Genomic DNA, 17935 nt, shown 5'->3' on the forward strand with positions numbered 1-17935 from the left:
CACCTTAAGGAGTTTTAAATCTCCTGAGGAGAGCGTTGACATAGTACAGTGCAAAGTTTTCATTTTAAGAAAAACGGCTTGCTCTTCTCAAATCTTGAAACATAAATTATTCTCTAGGAGTTTTAAATCTCAAGGGCAGAACATGAACATGTTCCCATTTGACATAACACGATGCAAAGCATTCTTTTTAAAAAGAAAAGTTCCACAATTCTCGAATTTCTTCGACATAAATTATTTCTTCTTAATGTCGCTTCTGCAAATATGACCGCCACTCTCTCTAGAGTGGATCAAAAAATTAACTAGAGCTATTCATGCGGTGGGATAGTTGTAGTTTGAAATCTCACACAATTCTAAAATTCCATTAGCCAAAAATGGAGTTTTGCTTCATGTATGCTAGATTTAAAGAACCAATTATGAACTTGAAGTATCACTGGCAAGTAAAAATTAACCAAATAACTTGTGAGTCTAGTCAATTGTTAGAAAGTTATCAAATTTTTCATCCTCAAACCAAATAGTGGATTACCATTTTTTTTCTTTTAGATTTTACAGATTGGTTAGTATTTTCACTTGTAGATTATGAATGCTCACATACTTTTTATAGTCTCGATTGATGTTCTAACTTACAAACAAAATAACTATTTTACCCCCTCTAAATCCAAATATGGTGTTAAGATTGTTTCAAATTTATGAGTAGCAATGTTCATTTGTAAATACCACGTGAACAGAATAATTGATTTACTTTATGGAAAATACTCTTGTAACTTACAAGCAATCGTGTGCTTATATAAGTGGGCGAGTATTTTTGGGAGTAAACTACGAGTTGCTTACATGCTTTGTTAGTGGTCTTAGTTAATGGTTGTAACTACGAGCAAATAACTATTTTACCAGTATAAATCCTTACTATTTCAATTTTATGAGTTGCAATTTTATTGTTAGTAAATACTAATGAAACAATGGATTTACCTACTTGAAATATTCTTGCAGTTACAAGGCTGTTTGCTTTGCAAGTGGGTGGGTTGTACCTCTAGTAGGTTACGGGCAGTGATGCCAGTTAATGGTTGTAATTTCCCAAAAAAATTACTATTTCATTACCGTAAATTTTTAGCAAATTATTAACATCATTTCGACTTATATTTGTCAGTAACATACAAACATATTTTATGCAACTATATGCATGCCGGTTGATTGTGTGTATTTGTTTACTAGTGATATTGATAAATATTTGTATTGATGGAGTGTTCCAATTTTTAATATAGTCGATCGTGACACACCAACTAGAAGCTCCGAGATGATCAAACTTGCCACATGAGATTACACGGTAGTACTATTTTGATATAATATTGCAACGTGATTGGGCATTGACAAAGTTAACAATATATAAGGTTTGGAACTTATATGATGTACAACCAAATAATAGTTAGGTTCGATGTTATTCAACATCTAATGCAAATATAAGGGGCAATAGCAAATTCGTAGATACTTCCGATATAATTTGTTTGTTCAATAATTGAGTCGTGGTTGTTGAGATTCTGCTCTATCTAGGGAAGAATGGACATAAGAGTATTAGCTTCCTCTCTAATTACCCCATAAAATTAGGACAGGCACATGCCATCATTGTCAGCATTTCAAAATTAAAGATATCTACATTGAATGATTCTTGTATTAGCACTGGGCTCCAACTTCATAGACTACGATTATGAGGGGAAAAAATTGATTCCTCTCAGATCTAAGCTCGAAAAGTGGTTCCTTTTTATGTTGGTCCAAGAGATGTGCCCCTCCACTTTCCAATATACTAACAGTCTCGAACTTTTCTCCGCCAAGCAGGCATTGCGAGACCATTAGTCTATAGAAGAGACCTAACGCTCCAGATCAGGATGGCGTAAGTACAAGAAGCCAAGGGAGTCTCCGATCTCAAGGAGCGAACGTGCAGGCATTCGGGGCTCGCGCTTCACAGTGCACGATGCACAGTTTGTTTTTTCCCCAGCTTACCTTTATTTGATAACGTTCAACGGCAACTTTATAAAAGCGTCCGAAAGAATACCCTCTCGAAATCATAAAAGGCCACCGTCCTTCATCTGGCATTTCCTAAACAATGTTCACGTTGCCCTAGCTTTGAGGAATAAAAAAGAAAAAGTAGAAAAAGATGCTCACTTTGTTTTTTCCCCGGCTTGCCTTTATTTGATAACATTCAACGGCAACTTCATAAAGGCCTCCAAAAGAATACCCTCTCGAAATCATAAAAGGCCACCGTCCTTCATCTGGCATTTCCTAAACAATGTTCACGTTGCACTAGCTTGAGGAATAAAAAAGAAAAAAGTAGAATTATCAACATTTCACGTGCTATGATGGTCTCCCAAGCCCAGCCACGCCGCTCCGATAAAAGGTTGTCCCTTCTTAGATCTCGAGAACGAAAATTGCCCCTTTCTAAGTTTGGTTCTAGAGATTTAGCCCTCCGCTCTCCTTTTTGAGTTCATATTTAATTACTGATGCACACTTATACACAACCTTTTACTTGATGGGCAAAATTTAAATAAGCATCCTGCAGTTTGGTGGCTGTTTGAATTCTTCCCCAAGGTTTTGATATTACCAAAAAATCAATGTTCTTAAGATACTTCAGCTGCGCTTGCTGGCAACTATCTTAGCATCATAAACTCATAATAGATTATAAACATTGTTTCTATTTTACAGGTACCAACATTTTATTTTATTTTTGTCAATGTTGCACCAACATCATTTATCGAACTATCAAGTGTATGCCGATTAATTGTATGTATTTGTATACTAGTGATATTGATAGTTATTTGTATTGATGGAAATGTTAATATGGTTGATCGTGAATCACTTTTTTGGCGCATGTCATATGGAATCCATACCTTCCTCTCTTTTTTCATTTTTAGGGTTTTCCCATATCAACTGGGTTTTGGAGACACTTTGTCCGTCCTTTTTGAAGAAACTTTTGTTTAAGAAAATATATATGTAAGAACCACAAGAACTATCTTAGTTTGCTAGACATGGTGATACGGTAGGGTGTGCAACTTTTTTCCTCCGATACCATTTGTAGGGTATGCAGAAGCGTTTTGGTGTTGACACGAGAGAATTGTAATAGACAATTCAGATGCTTTTGTTATACTAAACTGCGGTACAAGTATGACATTCAAGATAATCTTTCCTCTTATCACACTCAAACGGTGGAGGGTTAACCCCACACACTCTGATTCATAACCCTTTTTATGGAGGGATTGCCCCATAGAAACTTTCAATCTTGTTCGCGTTCAGCCCATTCTTTCAAAGGTGACAGCCACCGCCCAAGACCTATACAGTTGGCGTTTCTTTGCTAGGTGTACACGTACTTCATCTGTTGTAAAGCCACAATTGTTGACTTCCTCTTGCTTGTTATTTTCTTCTTTCTTCAAAAAATGCTTGAAGAACATCTTGGACTTTTCTCCTCTTTCTTTGCCGACTTCAATTCGTCAAAAATTGTGGGTTGCATTAGGTGTTGACTCCAACAGATACTGTCGCTGTCTCAATGTGATATCACAACGTACTTCGAATGTGACAAAGTCAAGAATGCAAAGTTGCTATTATCTTCTTTGACAGCTCAAAAGAAGGAGAGAGGCAGAAAGAAAAACGACAGTGAAGAGAAACAAACATCACAAACTCTCCGTGCATATGGTCATTGTTGATTTTCCTTCTAACAAACCAATTTTTGCTCTTAGCCTCTAATGAGATTTTATAATCATTACATCCAAATGGAGGAATAATATGGTACTTTATGCTTCAGTACTATGGTATATATACATATCTGTTCAACACTACCTAAAGAACCATGTTTCTCACAAAAAATCTCTCCGAAAATAGGACAAGATTTTTGAGCGTCTTAATATAATTACATTCTTCTAAATGTTATTATTCTTTAGCATGGAAACATTGTCACTCAACATGGGAGAATCGCAAATTCAATTATAAACCTATTGTACAAATTCAAATTCATGCCAAAATATTTTAATTAAATCAATATTGCTTTAAACCTTTGAGTGAAAATGCAATCAAATCTTCCCTGCTCAACTCCACAAGCCGTCGCCCTTTGCCTAGTCCCGCTCTCTCCCAAGTTGACCTCTAACAACGGTCATGGCTCATCTAGACCCGGCGCCTCCAAAAGTGGAGGCTTGACGGTCAGTTTCAATGGCCATCGGGCTCCATGGCTTTCCATGGCCGCTCAGCTTGAAGCATGGCGTTCAGCTCAACCAAATTTGGCATACCTCCAAATCCGGAGTCGACGAGCTTCTCATGGCCATCGAGCTAGTCTAGGATGGACGGCCTGCCATTGGCATTGGTCCCTCCACACGGTCAACAGCACCTCGCCTCATCTCCAAAACCCGTCTCTCTATTTTCTCTCTCCGCTAGTCCTCAATGAGCCTCGAGTTCGAGGCTGTCGAGATCTAGCCAAGCTCGACGGCCATGGAAGAGGAGTGGTCGAGCTCATCCATGGCCATTGAGCCTGTGGCCGTCCAAATCTCAGCGAACTTGACGGCCACTGGCCAAGCCTCCATGTCTAAAGGTTTGGTGGCTCGCTGGCAAGCCTAGATTTGGATGGCTGACGAGCCATCTCGCTTAGATCTAGCTTGTCTGTTTATCGAGGATGCTACGCGATGCCACAGCAAAGAATGCCATTAACTGTGGATGGTAAGGCTCGACCTTGGGGGCTATGGAAATGAAGGAAAGGAAAGTAAAAAACGAAAATCTAACGTAGCAGTCTAGTCATGCCATCGTCATTACATGTAAGATAGCCAACGATGACTGGACTGCCACATAAAAATTGTTAGACAAAGTTACCATAAGGACTTTATTGCATTTTTACTCAAAAGTTTAGGACTACAACCGAAATATATAAAACTGAATTTGGATTCATATAATAAGTTTATGACTGAATTTGCGATTCTGCCAACTCAACACCTATGCTTGTCATAAGTTTTTTTTTTTCTTTTAATAGTTCTTCCCCTATTCTGTCTCCTCTCCTCATCTGTGTAAAATGGCAATGAGGGGTGGCTTGTGTAGTGGAAGGGAAACCATCTCCCAATGATCTTACTAGAGAAAGTTGACCTAAGTTCAAATCAATCAGGGAAGAAAACTAACCTCTTTCAACTTTGAATCGCCATGCTGAGTGAAGATTTTAACTCCTTAAAATCTTCTGTCATGTCCAACCCCTTAGGATCTTGCCATTAATAGACAATCCTTCCGGATAATAAGAGTGAGAGCATAAGTCATATGCTATGATTTCCAATCTTTTACAAGAGATAGAAACGGATTCACACATGGATAATATGAGAAAATGCTATCCAATACACTCCCATTTAGTTTACAAAAAGGTTGATCAATTTATAGGTGACATGCAGCAACTTGATTTCCATTCACATATAAATAACAAGTAGCCCAGCCAAGGCTGTGTCAACGCCACAGTGCATGTATTAGATGCTATGCCGTCTCAATCCATAAAGCAAATGAAGGGCTATATTAATGTTTTCTGATCATCACACCCTGGGAAAAGGCAATGCATTTTCGTCTCCAACAGGTGAGACGTCCTTCGGATAGTAGTCTCAGAAGATGAATCTTGCTTCTAGTCTCCATAATCTCGCAGCAATGATGGTGATTGCGCTGGACTAGCGAGGACTACTTTCATCTTCCTCTCCTCTATGTAGTTACCACTTTCTTTATCTAATCGAAAATCTAAAATAAAATTTCTCAAGTTATTTACCCTGAAAAATTAGGGAACATATAGCAGGAAAACCTACCGTGTTAGCAGTAATATCTCCTTCACCTGTATCAAAAACTTGTCTCTGCACTGTAGGACAGGTGGAGCTACCTGCTATGCTTGCATGGTAACTGCATCAAACAGAAGATAGGATGACAACCCTGCTGCAATTCTTTGTAAGTATCAACACATACCTTTTAAGGGGGCATGTCATGGTTTTTCTTTATCTCAATGTATATAGGTTACTATGGTAGGCATTCAAAACCTTATGTAAAGATGATCCTTGCTGCAACGTGACTGTCTCTACCTTAAGCAGTACATATCCCAGTGATAATACAGTCTAATTGACATGTCATGGCAAAGCAATTGCAGAAGAATCATTCAGCTGATTCAAGTACTATAAACATAACATACTAATCAGTCTTATCGCCTAGTGGAATCGAGCATGAGCTTGGTTCACTCAACTGCATAAACACAGAGAAGAGGCTTTAGACAGAAGAACTTAATGAGAAAGGGGGCATGTCATGAGAGCAGGATGTGATGAAATGTGCCATCATACATTTTCTTTGAAGATATCTCATCTTGTGGGTTGGTTTCTCTACTAATCATTGTCTCAGTCATCTGGTTACAACAACCATTCACCTACTTTATGCCCAGAAAGAAATTCACTCACGAGGCATTTTAAGAGTTTGTGGTGCAAGGATAAGAGCTATGCAAAAAAGAAAAACCTGACCAAATATTCAAAAACAACACGAGGAAAAGAATTTGAAAACAGGGTGACCGGTGACTGATTTACACTTGCCACTGAAGCTTACGCCTCAAGATATTCCTTCTGCCATTATGTATGATGTTGAAAGGTAAATTTTTAAGAGAATTACTGGAGAATAAAAGGATATCATCCCCTTCACTTATTGCCTAAAAAAAAACAGGAGGCAAGCAACGTAAATTGAATGTAGCTCCAAAATGAAAATGAATCAAATGTGCAGCACTATATACTCAAAGAAAAACTTGAGATCATGAGGCCTTGCAAGAGCTCTTCAGCCATGATGACGATCATATCACTGATCCACGCGAAACACCGGGTCACATAGCAGTGTAACAACAATCAAGCAAAATGCTTTGCATAAAGCTCAATTCCAAGTACCTATTTCATATAATCCAGTCATGCACGGTTTCAAGCACGTTGTTTTTTTTTTTTTTTTTTGGTAAGAAGTGTCAAGCACGTTGTTCATTTCAACAAAACACCAAAATCGCACATGATCACCAAACACTAGACAGGCAAAACTCAGATGGTTCACTCACATGAAGATAACTCAACGCACTAATCACTATTCACTACACAGCCTAAGAGCAGTTCAGGATTCACAGGAAAAACCAGAGCACGACATCCATCCGTTCCTAGACCCTGCATTGCAGACTCAAAAGGCACCCACCGTCATCATGATTATACTATACGCAAAACTCGAGACCAAGGATGATGATCCGATGCTCTGTTATGACAACTCTCTGAAGAGTTACGTTAAGTTGCAGAGTGGCGGTTCACCCGCTATTTATATATTACTCATTTTTCAAAACCTTGTTTTGTTGTATTACCCAAGAAAAGCTTTAAAAAGAATAGTCAATTTAGTATTGCCAACTTACACAAGCTTCTTTACCAGCCCTTGCGCAAATTGCCTTTTGTGTCATTTTCTGAAAATTTCGTGCTATATATATAAAACCAACTTATCAAGTTTGGTGTCTGCTGTCGATACATCCAATAAGCCCTAGCCATATAATATTCTCTTAATAAACGTGGGAGAGAAAGTTACCAATGGGAACTTGCAATTAACTACTCAATAATATAGAAACAAAAACACGCACGTAAGGCGTGTTTTGTTTTAGTTCAAATAGAAGGAGAACATAGGAAAAAGTACGCTATCAAATGTGAAAGATGAACTAAGTAATTACCGCCAATCCCTCGAAAATTTCGTCAAAATGACCCTGGTTCACAGGGTCAGTCTGGTTTTTATTTTCTTTTATTTTCGAATTTATTCACCATAACAGCCAATCCATACTTTGCATTTAAAATTCAGGGAGGAGACGATTTCCAGTTTACAGCTCTTCAAGTTGTGAGTCCATCACAGAGGATTCATCCTGGATTCCTGAAAGCTCTGATATATTCATCCGTGGGATTCTGCTTAGTCTGGATGTTCTGTATAAGGGCAGCAAGGATGGTAATGCCAGAGTTAAAGCATAAGCTAGAAGACCTGAAATCCATATCCTAGGTGCAATTTCTCCCTCTTTACCCAACCTCGATGGAGGATGAGGACCAGATACCTATGTGTGCGCAGAAGCTCCTTCTGATGCTCCTAGAGTTCAACCTGACTAAGATTTCTGAGATTCTACTTCCAAAGACAGTCGGCCACTGCTTCAGATTTTCTATGGAAATGTGAATGATGTCAAGCTGTGCGTGGCTCGGGCATCGGCTCCAGAAATGGATCCCAAGTTGCTTTCTCAATTGAAAGTAGTACGGCGGATCAGAAACTTTTTGGAGTTTGTCCATATGAAGGATATGGAAGATTTTCTCAAATCGACGCTTGGCTTGCACAAAGCTTTCCTTTAATGATCACTAGGTTCCACATGACCCCGCTTGAGCTGACACTATTTGATGAAAGTTCTTCTGAGGCAGCAAGTAGCGTAAGAGACATAACCGACTTTGGTAGCAGTGCCAGCGTTTTCCTGGAATTGAGTGGGTATCGTGACAGAAACCATGCCAATATTGCTTCTGAATGCATGGTTCTATTACTGATCTTTTGAAAGTGAGTGCAATTCTCGAGTCTCGGCAAAAAGGCGCTCCTTCTCTACCGGTACAGCAAATGCTGCATTCTCTCTGTTATTCCTGCAGGCGATGTTTGCTGCACAGAATGATTTTCGTCAGTGTGCAAGTCGGAGTTTGCGAAGATTGAAGGCATCCATACTGACATAAAATATTCCAGTGCCGTTACTTTGCCAGTGCTGCCACACTGGTAATCTCGGAATTCCGGCAGCTCTCTCATTGTAGTCTAACCCATGAAAGTTGTCGGCCAACTGATTCCTGGCCTGAATCTCCGATACCTCCCCTCGGTGTGGAATCTAGGAAGGTTGCTCGGCTTTCTGGATGAGCATCGAAAGAAGCTGCACGTCTGGTCTGGCTAGCGCCAATTGAGTAGATCGAGTCGAAAATCTCTCTCTTTACCAACACTTCCCTCGGATAATCTTTTTTCTTTACCAAGACTTACCTCCGACATGGTTTGCATACAGTCATCAAAATGAAAGATGACAAATTTCCTTTCCGACTGCCGCAGTTTATTGATTCATAGGTATTCAAATCTGACTATTCATTCCACGGCACCCATGATTATTAGGTGGCGGGTTTCATGTGGATTTATGGCGAGCATCACGCAAGAAACTTCGAAACCCTCGACATTGTGATCAAGGCACTTCTGCAATAGCAAATTGCCAGCTCCAGAAGCGGACACGGCAATTTGCTCATTCTAAAAACTCTGTGAGAGAGAGAGAACCCAAAGGAAATAGAACAATTGTAAGTTTCTGTCATTATTCTAATAAAATAGGGCACAATGACTCTTGAAACAAGATGCAACTAGTACATCAGAAACTAAATTCGGAGTTCCACAACCAATGGGCATCGAGATATGCATAAATTAAGACAAGCTCACAAGGAACTACGTCTTCCTCAGTTCTTCTCAATTAGCTTTTCGATCATGTCCGCAGCTTCCTGGACAGTTGTGATAGTTTGAGCACTTTCTTCCTCCACGCTGATCCCAAATTCTTCTTCAAGTCCCATCACAATCTCCACCTAAAATGCAAAAGAGCAGTGGTCTCATCACAATCCTATTTTACCGAATAAAGGAGTAAACTTTAACGTCGGAATCAGATAAGAAGAAATAACAATTCCAGCTCCGCTTCAGAATGAACGGATAAAGTGAAACCTCATTAAAGTCTGCAGAAAAGGAAAGAGATTTTTGCATGAACGGCTTACAGTGTCCAGAGAATCAGCTCCCAGGTTAGCAAATTTTGACTCTCCAGTCACGCTAGCATCATCTGGTAAAGCCAGCTGCTTCCTTACTATTTGGCACACTTTATCCACTGTCTCTCTTTTAGCCTGCTCGTATCTCAAGTCAATTATTTGCAAGTTCTAAAACCTACTTATGGGCTTCACACTGAGTGGTTAGAATATTGGCAAGGCCAATCCAAGCATTCCCCCAGAGCAAGCAAAATTGTTGGAACACAGTATCAATAATATTCTGGGCATCCACTTTCCCAGAAGGAGAATATTTCGAATGACTTGATTATAATCACACAGCAAGATCGTTCAACACGAGACAAAAATAATGGCCCAGACTTCAGATATATAATAACTTGTAGTCACTTTGCTACGCTCTAGTTTTGTTGTTATAGTTGGCATGACACAGTAATACATACCGCACATGAAACCTGGAAGCGGCGTGCTTTAAGAGAAGGGAAACTTCTGCCACTGATGGGGAGGGAAACAGACCTGACATTAGATATCTTGCTGACAGGTACCTGTTAAAAATGTCAAAAGTGACATTAGATGTCTTGCTGACATGTACTTTAGACCTGAAATGGTGCTATAAAAGTCAGGTCTAAAGTACAATTCCAAATGTTTACTAATGTTTCAAAGATCCAATCTCAGTTCAAAGTGCAGAACCTCAACCAGGTCAGCCAAGCCATATCCCATTTTGCACAGAAAATTTGGGAGAAATACATTTTGCCCCCAAGTTTTTGGCATAGTGGCAAGCTACCCATGATGTTTCAAGTTTTGCAATTTGTCCCCAGACTTTTTGAAATTGGAGGCAATGTGCAGCAAAATGTTCTCATAAATCTGACCACATGACCGCACGTGACTAGTTATGGAAGGCAAATTGGATTTATATCATCTATCTATGTGGAAAGAAAAAAATACAGGGCCTACCCAAAAACATGTTTTAAAACTATATATTGATGTGCATTTTGCATTGATCCACTCAAATTCTCGCCAGAATTTTAGTCACATGCTCTCAAGTGCAATATTTTTTTTAATTATTCTTCTACTTATTATATGTACGTGCTTATATGAAAAATTTCCTCTGTAATCAGTCACATTGTTGGAGCTCCAAGTTGAAATTGATTGAAGTCAATCCAGGGAACGAATTGCAATCTATTTCTAAATTCATGGGCCAATTGAAAAAAATGAAACATCATGGGCCAATTTGCAACAACTTTAAAACTTGGGGGGCACTACGTAATTTGCCCCAGAAAATTTACAGAGTTTTCAGACCAGTAGATTACTAGCAATTATTAGACCAACATCAAACCTCAAGAACCTTCGGAAGCTAATGGAGATACTACTATCAGCATCACCAATTACCACAACAATGAGACAGCAAAAACAAACTAAAATAAGGTTTAAAAAAATGCATCAACATGCAAAAGCTGCTAGCTGAGAGCAACTCAACAACACATTGAAAAAGAGTGAACTAGATTAGGTGTCCACCTAATTAATTCTGGAATATGAAAGCAGCAGGAAGCCAAAACCAAGTATTACTAGCCTGAACTCATCATTAACCTCGGACAGTTCATCTAGTCAATCTAGACATTTGAAAACGCTCATTTGGCAGTGCTGTAGCTTCCCAATGTAGTCACAAATGCATGCTTCGGCAATGTTTACCCAGTTCATCTGTCCCCATATCCACCCAGCCTAATGCCACAAAACATGGCTGTTTTTTGAAAAACCGCCAGAGCATGTACTCATCTCCCAACGAGCCCTATCAAATCCTTAGCCCAGAAACTCACTCTATTTGATCAATCATCACATTTTCCGACACAAACATTCCGAACCAGCATCTCCCGTCAGGAAAAATTCATAAATCCCAGCACTAAACAAATTGAAAATAGAGCAATTTCTTCCCCCTTTCCCCCCTATCAACTCGAACGAAACGCTACTCCTCAATCAATCCACGGAAAAAGACTCAACATTTACCACAACCCAATGGACCAAACAACACCCCCACCACCAAAAACGCGAGCACGTCCGTCCCATTCTAGAAAAACAAAACTAACGTCCGAGCTGACAAATACGCCTCGAAAATACCGCCGGAGATCAAGCGTCAAACAAACAAAACCAATCCCACCCGCGATCACCCAAACAAAAGCACCAACGCCTCGTAACAACGAGAACCCAGATCAAGAAAATCTCGAAACCGACGACCGCAGACCCATCACCGTACCTGCGCCTGCTTCAGACCGAACGAAGCGCGAGCGGGCGTTCCGGCGGCGGCGGCCATTCCGAGCTCCGTTTCGACAGGGGGGAAGAGAGAGATCTGAGATGACAGAGGCAGAGGACGCGACGAGGGCGAGGAGGACAGGCGGAGGCGCGCGTGTATATAAAGAGGCGAGGGTGGGAGGTGGGAGTGGGAGGGAACGGGGAGCGCGTAGGATGCTGTTTGGTTTGTCCGTAGAGCTTTGCAGTTGAGATAGGTGGGGGGAGCGAATTGAAGAAAGAGCGGCGGCTTCGTTTGTATCGAAAATCGTACGAGGTGGGGTAGCGGGGGGGCGTGTTTGGCTACGGGGCTTGTCCTATCCCGTGACCGGATTAACGCCTCCGGTTTCTTTTTCCAAGGAGGTCGTTTTCGTGCGCGTGCGGAGACGCTCGTTTCCCGGCTCCTCGCGTTGCGTGATCGATGTTTCGGTTTAATTTACTTCCGTCGGGACGGCAACATGAGCAGCGATGTTGAATGGGACATCTTGTCATGTTCTTCGCAGAGCGTTTTACTCGAAGTTTGAGGAGAATGAAAATGAGAGGGAAGACGATGTCGGTGGTTGCGCCGCAAGGGGGACAGTTTAGGAGTTTCGCCGGTCACGCTTTGGATGGAAAATGGCTATTTTATGTCGAGGCAATATGTAAATGAGGGCGAAATGAGAATTTGAAAAATGAGACGAAATGATCTACGATAGCTAAAAAGTTTGTTTAAAAGAATCGAAACTAGAAAGAATAATCAATTTGCTACATTACAGCTGTGTTGTGTTGGATCGAAACACATATATTTGGTATCACAATTTTAGATTATTGTTCTTTGGCTAGATGATTAATGTAGTCATCAAAAAGAGGGAAAATGCCTATTGTGATGTTTATGTCTTGTCGTAGTAGAACTTTTGTGATATACCAATAGTGACAACAATAATTGTCCAACTTTTCTTGCTTTTTTTTTTCCCTTTGGAGAACTCAAAATTTTTCCAATTACACCAACCATATGGTCAAACAACGAATATACATTTTAAGAGGACATCATCTCCACAACTGAAATACCAAAGCATCCAGGTTTATACCTGAGACTCCAGTAAGAAAAATATAAGGCAATTCAATGCTTAACCCTAGAGATACACAATCTACTACAGCCCAATGAGGCGGCAACAAAAATCTTCTTTAGCTATGGGTGGACTAGGTATCCAATTGCAAGGGCAACGAGAGCGACCGCACAAACATACAGGAAAGGAAATCCCACTTGAATCGCTCTACCACCTGTCTTCCTCAACATCTCCTGTTGAACAAAGTAACAATCTTTCCCCGTAAGCTTAACAATTCAAATTTTAAACGAAAGTATGCTCCAACCAGATCTTGCGGATAGAGCAAGATTGGCAAGATGCACGTGATAAGGGGTAAACATTAAAGTTCACATTACTCACCAACTCGCGCTTTAGTGCATCTCTCTCTTGATTCTGCGAACTTCTTTCCTCTGTTAATCTACTGATGGTCAGTTCTGCCTGCAAAGTTTAGGTACGTCTTCTGCTGTTATCTTCTTTGAAAACTCAAAAGAAGGGGAGAGGTAGAAAGAAAGCAAAGTTGAAGAAAATGGAAGCACAGACTTGCAACGAGAGGCACGGAAAGCTGTTTGCTTTAAGATGCATGGCAACTATGCATATGGTCATGACTATCTTTACTACTGAAAAGCAATTATTTCTCTGGACCTCTAATGAAGTTTTATGAGATTCACATCCAAATAGAGGAATAATTTTGTACTTTAAGCTCCAGTAGTTCCTGCAAAGTTGCTATTATCTTCTTTGAAAACTCAAAAGAAAAGGGGAGAGGTAGAAAACCAACATTGCAGAGAAATGGAAAGTACAAACTTGCAATGAAAGGCACAGGAAGCTATTTGCTTTGAGATCCATGACAGACCATGCATATGGTCACTGTGGTCTTCATTACTAGAACACAATAATTTTTCTGGGCCTCTAATAAGATCCTATAAGATTTACATCCAAATACAGAAATAATATCGTACTTTATGCTCCACTACAGCCTGCAGTTGGTGCGTATCTTGCTAGAATCTTCTTTGGAAGCTCGAAAAAAGATAGGTGGAAAGAAGAACAACATCAAACAGAAATGGAAAGCACAAACTTGCAACAGAGTGCACCAAAATCTATTTGCTTTAAGATGCAGTACAACTATGCATTTGGTCATTGTTGTCTTCACTAGTAAAAAAACAATTATTTCCCTAGGCCTCATATAAAGTTTCACAATATTTACATCCAAATAGAGGAATAATAATGTATTTTATGCTCCGCTGTTGTGTCATATGTACATATCTACTAAAGGCAACCAAAAGAATCATTTTTCTCACATATAACTCCCAAAATAGGACAAATTTTTGAGTGTCTGAAATCTAGGTCTAGTTGCAGCTAATAGAATCCACACACTATACATTTTCACAGATAAATTTGACAGTGAAAACCAAAATGTGAAAGTTCAGGGGAGTAAAGTATAAGGATTTAGAGTTTAGGGCTCAAAGTGTGAGAGTCCAGAAAAGTAAATTAAAGACTTAAAAGTTCGTGGGTTTAATGAGTAAGAATGTGGGAGTTAGGGAAAGTAAAGTGAAAGGATTGAAGGTTTAAGGTTAACGTGTAAGAGGGTAATAGTTTAGAAAAATAAAGGGATAATTTCCCTAGTTCCTATACAAAAGAGATCCGCAGTCATTTCGCTCAATTAATCTAAATTCAGTGAAAACCGGAATTTATTTTCTGTACTGAAAGTTCTGCCTTCAAGATAATAGAGTCTGTTAATATTCTTTTTGATATATATGATTTTATTCATAGCCATCCATAATTGCATGTTCATGTGAAAAATTATATATTATTCTTTTCAAGCAGAAAAACAGTTTTGTAAATATAGCCAAACGGCCACTTAGCAAGCATCACCCTCCAGAATTCAGAAGAAACAGCAGCTTATTTCTGCATGCACGTGTAGTGAAAGTGAAACAGTACTCCCACTGATCTCACAGGCAAAAGTTGACTTAAGTTCAAATCAAGCAGTGGTAGAAAACTAACCTCTTTTAACTTTGAATCCACCAAGCTGAGTTTTGATCTTAACTCCTTAAAATCCTCTGACATGTCCAACCCCTCAGGATCCTGGCATCAAAAGACAATCCTTCTAGATTATAAGAGTGAGAGAAGATCCCACAATTTCCATGTTTCACAAAAAGTAGAAACGTATTAAAAGCGGTCAAGACGTGGAAAAGGAGAAAAAAAAAAAAAAAAAAGCAACTTCATACGATCGCATTTAGTTGGTATATGCTGCAACTTGATTCAATTCACATACCAATGACATGCAACCCAGTCATGGCTGTGTCAAAGCCCTAATACACATATGATTAGATATGATGTCATCTCAATCCAGAAAGGCAATAAAGTGACAAATTAATGTTTTCTGGTAGTCATACCCTGAGAGGAGGTGATGCATTTTCAACTCCAGCAGACGAGACATCCTTTGGGACAATAGTTTCGAAAAACGAATCTTGCTTCCGTTCTCCATTAACTGGCAGCAGCGATGGTGATTCCACTGGACTGGTGAGGACTACTTTTAGTTTCCTCTCCTCTATGTATTTACCACTGTCTTTATCAAACTGCAACTTGTAAAGAAAATTACTCAAGTTACTTAACCTGAAAGATTAGGGAACTTATAGCAGCAAAACCTACCATGTCAGCAGTAACGTCCTCTTCACTTGTCCCAAAAGGGATAACAGTGCCCTGTATCAAAAACTTGTCTCTGCACTGCAGGACAGGTGGAGCAACCATCTGTGCTTGCATGGTAACTGCATCAAACAGAAGATAGGATGAAAGCCTCCTCCAATTCTTTAAAAATTATCATGGTTTTCCAATATCTCAATGTACTTAGCTACTATAATAGGCATTTAAAATCTATTCAAAAATTATCCTTGCTGTAAAGTGACTGACTCTAATTTAAGAAGTTCATATCCAAGGAATAATACATTCTTCTTGACAAGTCATGGCAAAGAAACTGAAGAATAATCATTCAGCTGATTCAAGTACTGTGGGTGTGTCCCCTCACAATACGTGGGTGGCTATAATGAATATGTAAATATGATGTTCCTCAGACTTGAGTGGCATACCTGTGAAATCTGATGCTCCATTTGGCTTGATGATGCCTATGTTTGGCCGCACACAGTATTTCTTCGGAGATGTAGTCTTAACCTGGGAAGATTTCAAACATCCAGTACAGAGTTCATAACAAATCTCCAAGATCAAGAGTTCTTAATGCACTGTTAAGTACTCTGAAAATTAAATTACATCAGGACAGTACAGGAAAGGAAAATGTTCACCAGCCATAACCTAAAAGAAGTAAAGCATGAGGATGTCGAAAGAAAAGTTTCAAAAAATTCTCACCTTGAAAGCAACATACTGATCAGTTTTATTGCGTAGTTGAATCGAGCAGGAGCTTTGTTTCCTCAACTCAACTGCATAAACACAGAGAAGAGGCTTCGGATTAAAAGACTTAACAAGAAGGGGGCCCATCAGCAGAACAGGATTTGACGAAACGCATCTAAAAAATATAATGCAATAACAAAATCTCATTTTACATTTTTCCTAAACTAATCATTCTCAGTTATTTTATTACACTAACCATTCACCTACATTAAATCCAGAAACGTAATCACTCTCACAGGGCATTTTAAGAATTTGTGGTGTGAGGATAGAAACTATGCAAAAGAGAAAAGAATTTGGAAACAGGTCGACTGGTTGCTATTTCACAAATGCCACTGAAGGTCATGCCTTAAAGACATTCCTTCGTCCGTTATTTATAATATCGATCCACAAATTCTCAAGCAAATTATCGTCGAGCAAAAGGATAATTCTCACCTTCAGTCATTGCCTAATAAAAGAGAAGCAAAGCAAAGCAAAGCAAATTCAATCAAACTCCAAATTGAAAACGAACCGAACTCGCAGCGCCAATGTACTCACAGATAAACTTGAGTTCATGAGGCCGGATCTCCAACAGCTCTTCCGCCATGACAACGACCCCACCGCTGATCCACACGAAACGCCGCGTCACAACCAACAATCGAGCAAAAAAAGCTTTGCAGTTAGACAAGCAACGCGTAAAGCTCGATCCCAAGCACCCATTCACATGACCCCCCGCACGTGCAGTCTCGAGCACATTGCTCGTTTCACGAAAACACCAGAATCGCACATCATCACCACCCAACGCCAGACAGGCAAAAAAAAAGAACTCAAGACGATTCCCACTCACGCGAAGCGGAATTCAGCACGTGAATTTCCCCATACATTCCAAAAGCGGTTCAGGACTCACGAAAAAAAAAAAAAAAAAGCAAACAGATCACCACATCGACCCGTTCCCGGACCTGCACTGACGACTGAAAAAAAAAAAAAAAAACCGCAAGCGCCGCGATCACGATTACGTTCCGAAGCGAAAATCCGAGACCGACGACGACGATCCGACGACGCTCTGCGATCGCGACCGCTCCGAACACCGTTCCGAATCTGATGAGGAAGCGCTCGAAAACAGGGAACAGCACTTACAGTTCCGCGCGGAGAAGAGCGACAGCGACGGCGACAGCGACGGCGACGGCGAACGGGCCTGCGAGCGAGCGATCGATCAAGCGCGCGAGCCAGAGCGAGAGCGAGAGGGAGAAGCGAAGGGACGATGATGGCGGAGGAGGAGGAGGAAGTGGTGGTGGTGGACCGGTGGTGGTGGTGGTGGTTTGCGGGGTGGCGGTTGCGCCCGCTATTTATAAAGCAAGGCAGTTTTTTTAAAAAGTTTTTGCCTTTGAGGAGTTACTGCCCCCTTTTCTCCAGAGCGAGATTCCTTAGAAATCGGCCGCTAAAAAGTCTCGC

The 17935-nt window shown here is 40.2% G+C and overlaps 2 protein-coding genes across 4 annotated transcripts in view; both read right to left on the reverse strand.

The window, feature by feature from the left end:
• The window catches only part of LOC104415031 (acyl carrier protein 1, chloroplastic), a 38141-nt gene extending 25846 nt beyond the window's left edge, over positions 1–12295 (reverse strand). The window contains exons 1-4 of one of the 2 annotated variants that reach the window (XM_010026248.3): positions 12016–12271; positions 10211–10312; positions 9768–9890; positions 9299–9584 (exon numbers count right to left, since the gene is read on the reverse strand). In XM_010026248.3, the coding sequence (XP_010024550.2) occupies positions 9462–9584; positions 9768–9890; positions 10211–10312; positions 12016–12072 (405 nt within the window). In that variant the 5' untranslated portion in view covers positions 12073–12271 and the 3' untranslated portion in view covers positions 9299–9461. Of the gene's footprint in view, positions 1–9298; positions 9585–9767; positions 9891–10210; positions 10313–12015 lie in introns of those variants that run through there. The other variant, XM_039300866.1, reaches the window with a different exon arrangement.
• A 674-nt stretch (positions 12296–12969) lies between these two features.
• On the reverse strand, positions 12970–17935 carry LOC104415032 (vesicle-associated protein 2-2). 2 transcript variants are annotated; one of them, XM_039298977.1, is made up of 9 exons: positions 17621–17935; positions 17042–17106; positions 16466–16536; positions 16192–16273; positions 15758–15873; positions 15502–15690; positions 15110–15190; positions 13472–13549; positions 12970–13326 (listed from the first exon to the last, which is right to left on the reverse strand). In XM_039298977.1, exons 2-9 carry the CDS (start codon positions 17088–17090, stop codon positions 13216–13218), a joined length of 777 nt encoding a protein of 258 aa, XP_039154911.1. In that variant the 5' UTR covers positions 17091–17106; positions 17621–17935; the 3' UTR covers positions 12970–13215. The 2 variants fall into 2 exon arrangements, with proteins under 2 accessions (XP_039154911.1, XP_039154912.1); XM_039298978.1 differs by having other exon boundaries at positions 15502–15684; positions 17621–17931.

The sequence above is a fragment of the Eucalyptus grandis genome, chromosome 8 (assembly GCF_016545825.1).
Source record: "Eucalyptus grandis isolate ANBG69807.140 chromosome 8, ASM1654582v1, whole genome shotgun sequence".
NCBI lineage: Eukaryota > Viridiplantae > Streptophyta > Magnoliopsida > Myrtales > Myrtaceae > Eucalyptus > Eucalyptus grandis.

What these genes read in the sequence shown, in the direction of transcription:
- LOC104415032 (XM_039298977.1), bottom strand. Translation starts at nt 17,090, where the DNA reads ATGGCGGAAGAGCTGTTGGAGATCCGGCCTCATGAACTCAAGTTTATC. An exon ending in ATCAGTATGTTGCTTTCAAG is followed by an intron (nt 16,274 to 16,465) that starts GTGAGAATTTTT and finishes AAATCTTCCCAG; the next exon opens with GTTAAGACTACATCTCCGAA. An exon ending in TGGATTCAAAGTTAAAAGAG is followed by an intron (nt 13,550 to 15,109) that starts GTTAGTTTTCTA and finishes TAAACTTTGCAG; the next exon opens with GCAGAACTGACCATCAGTAG.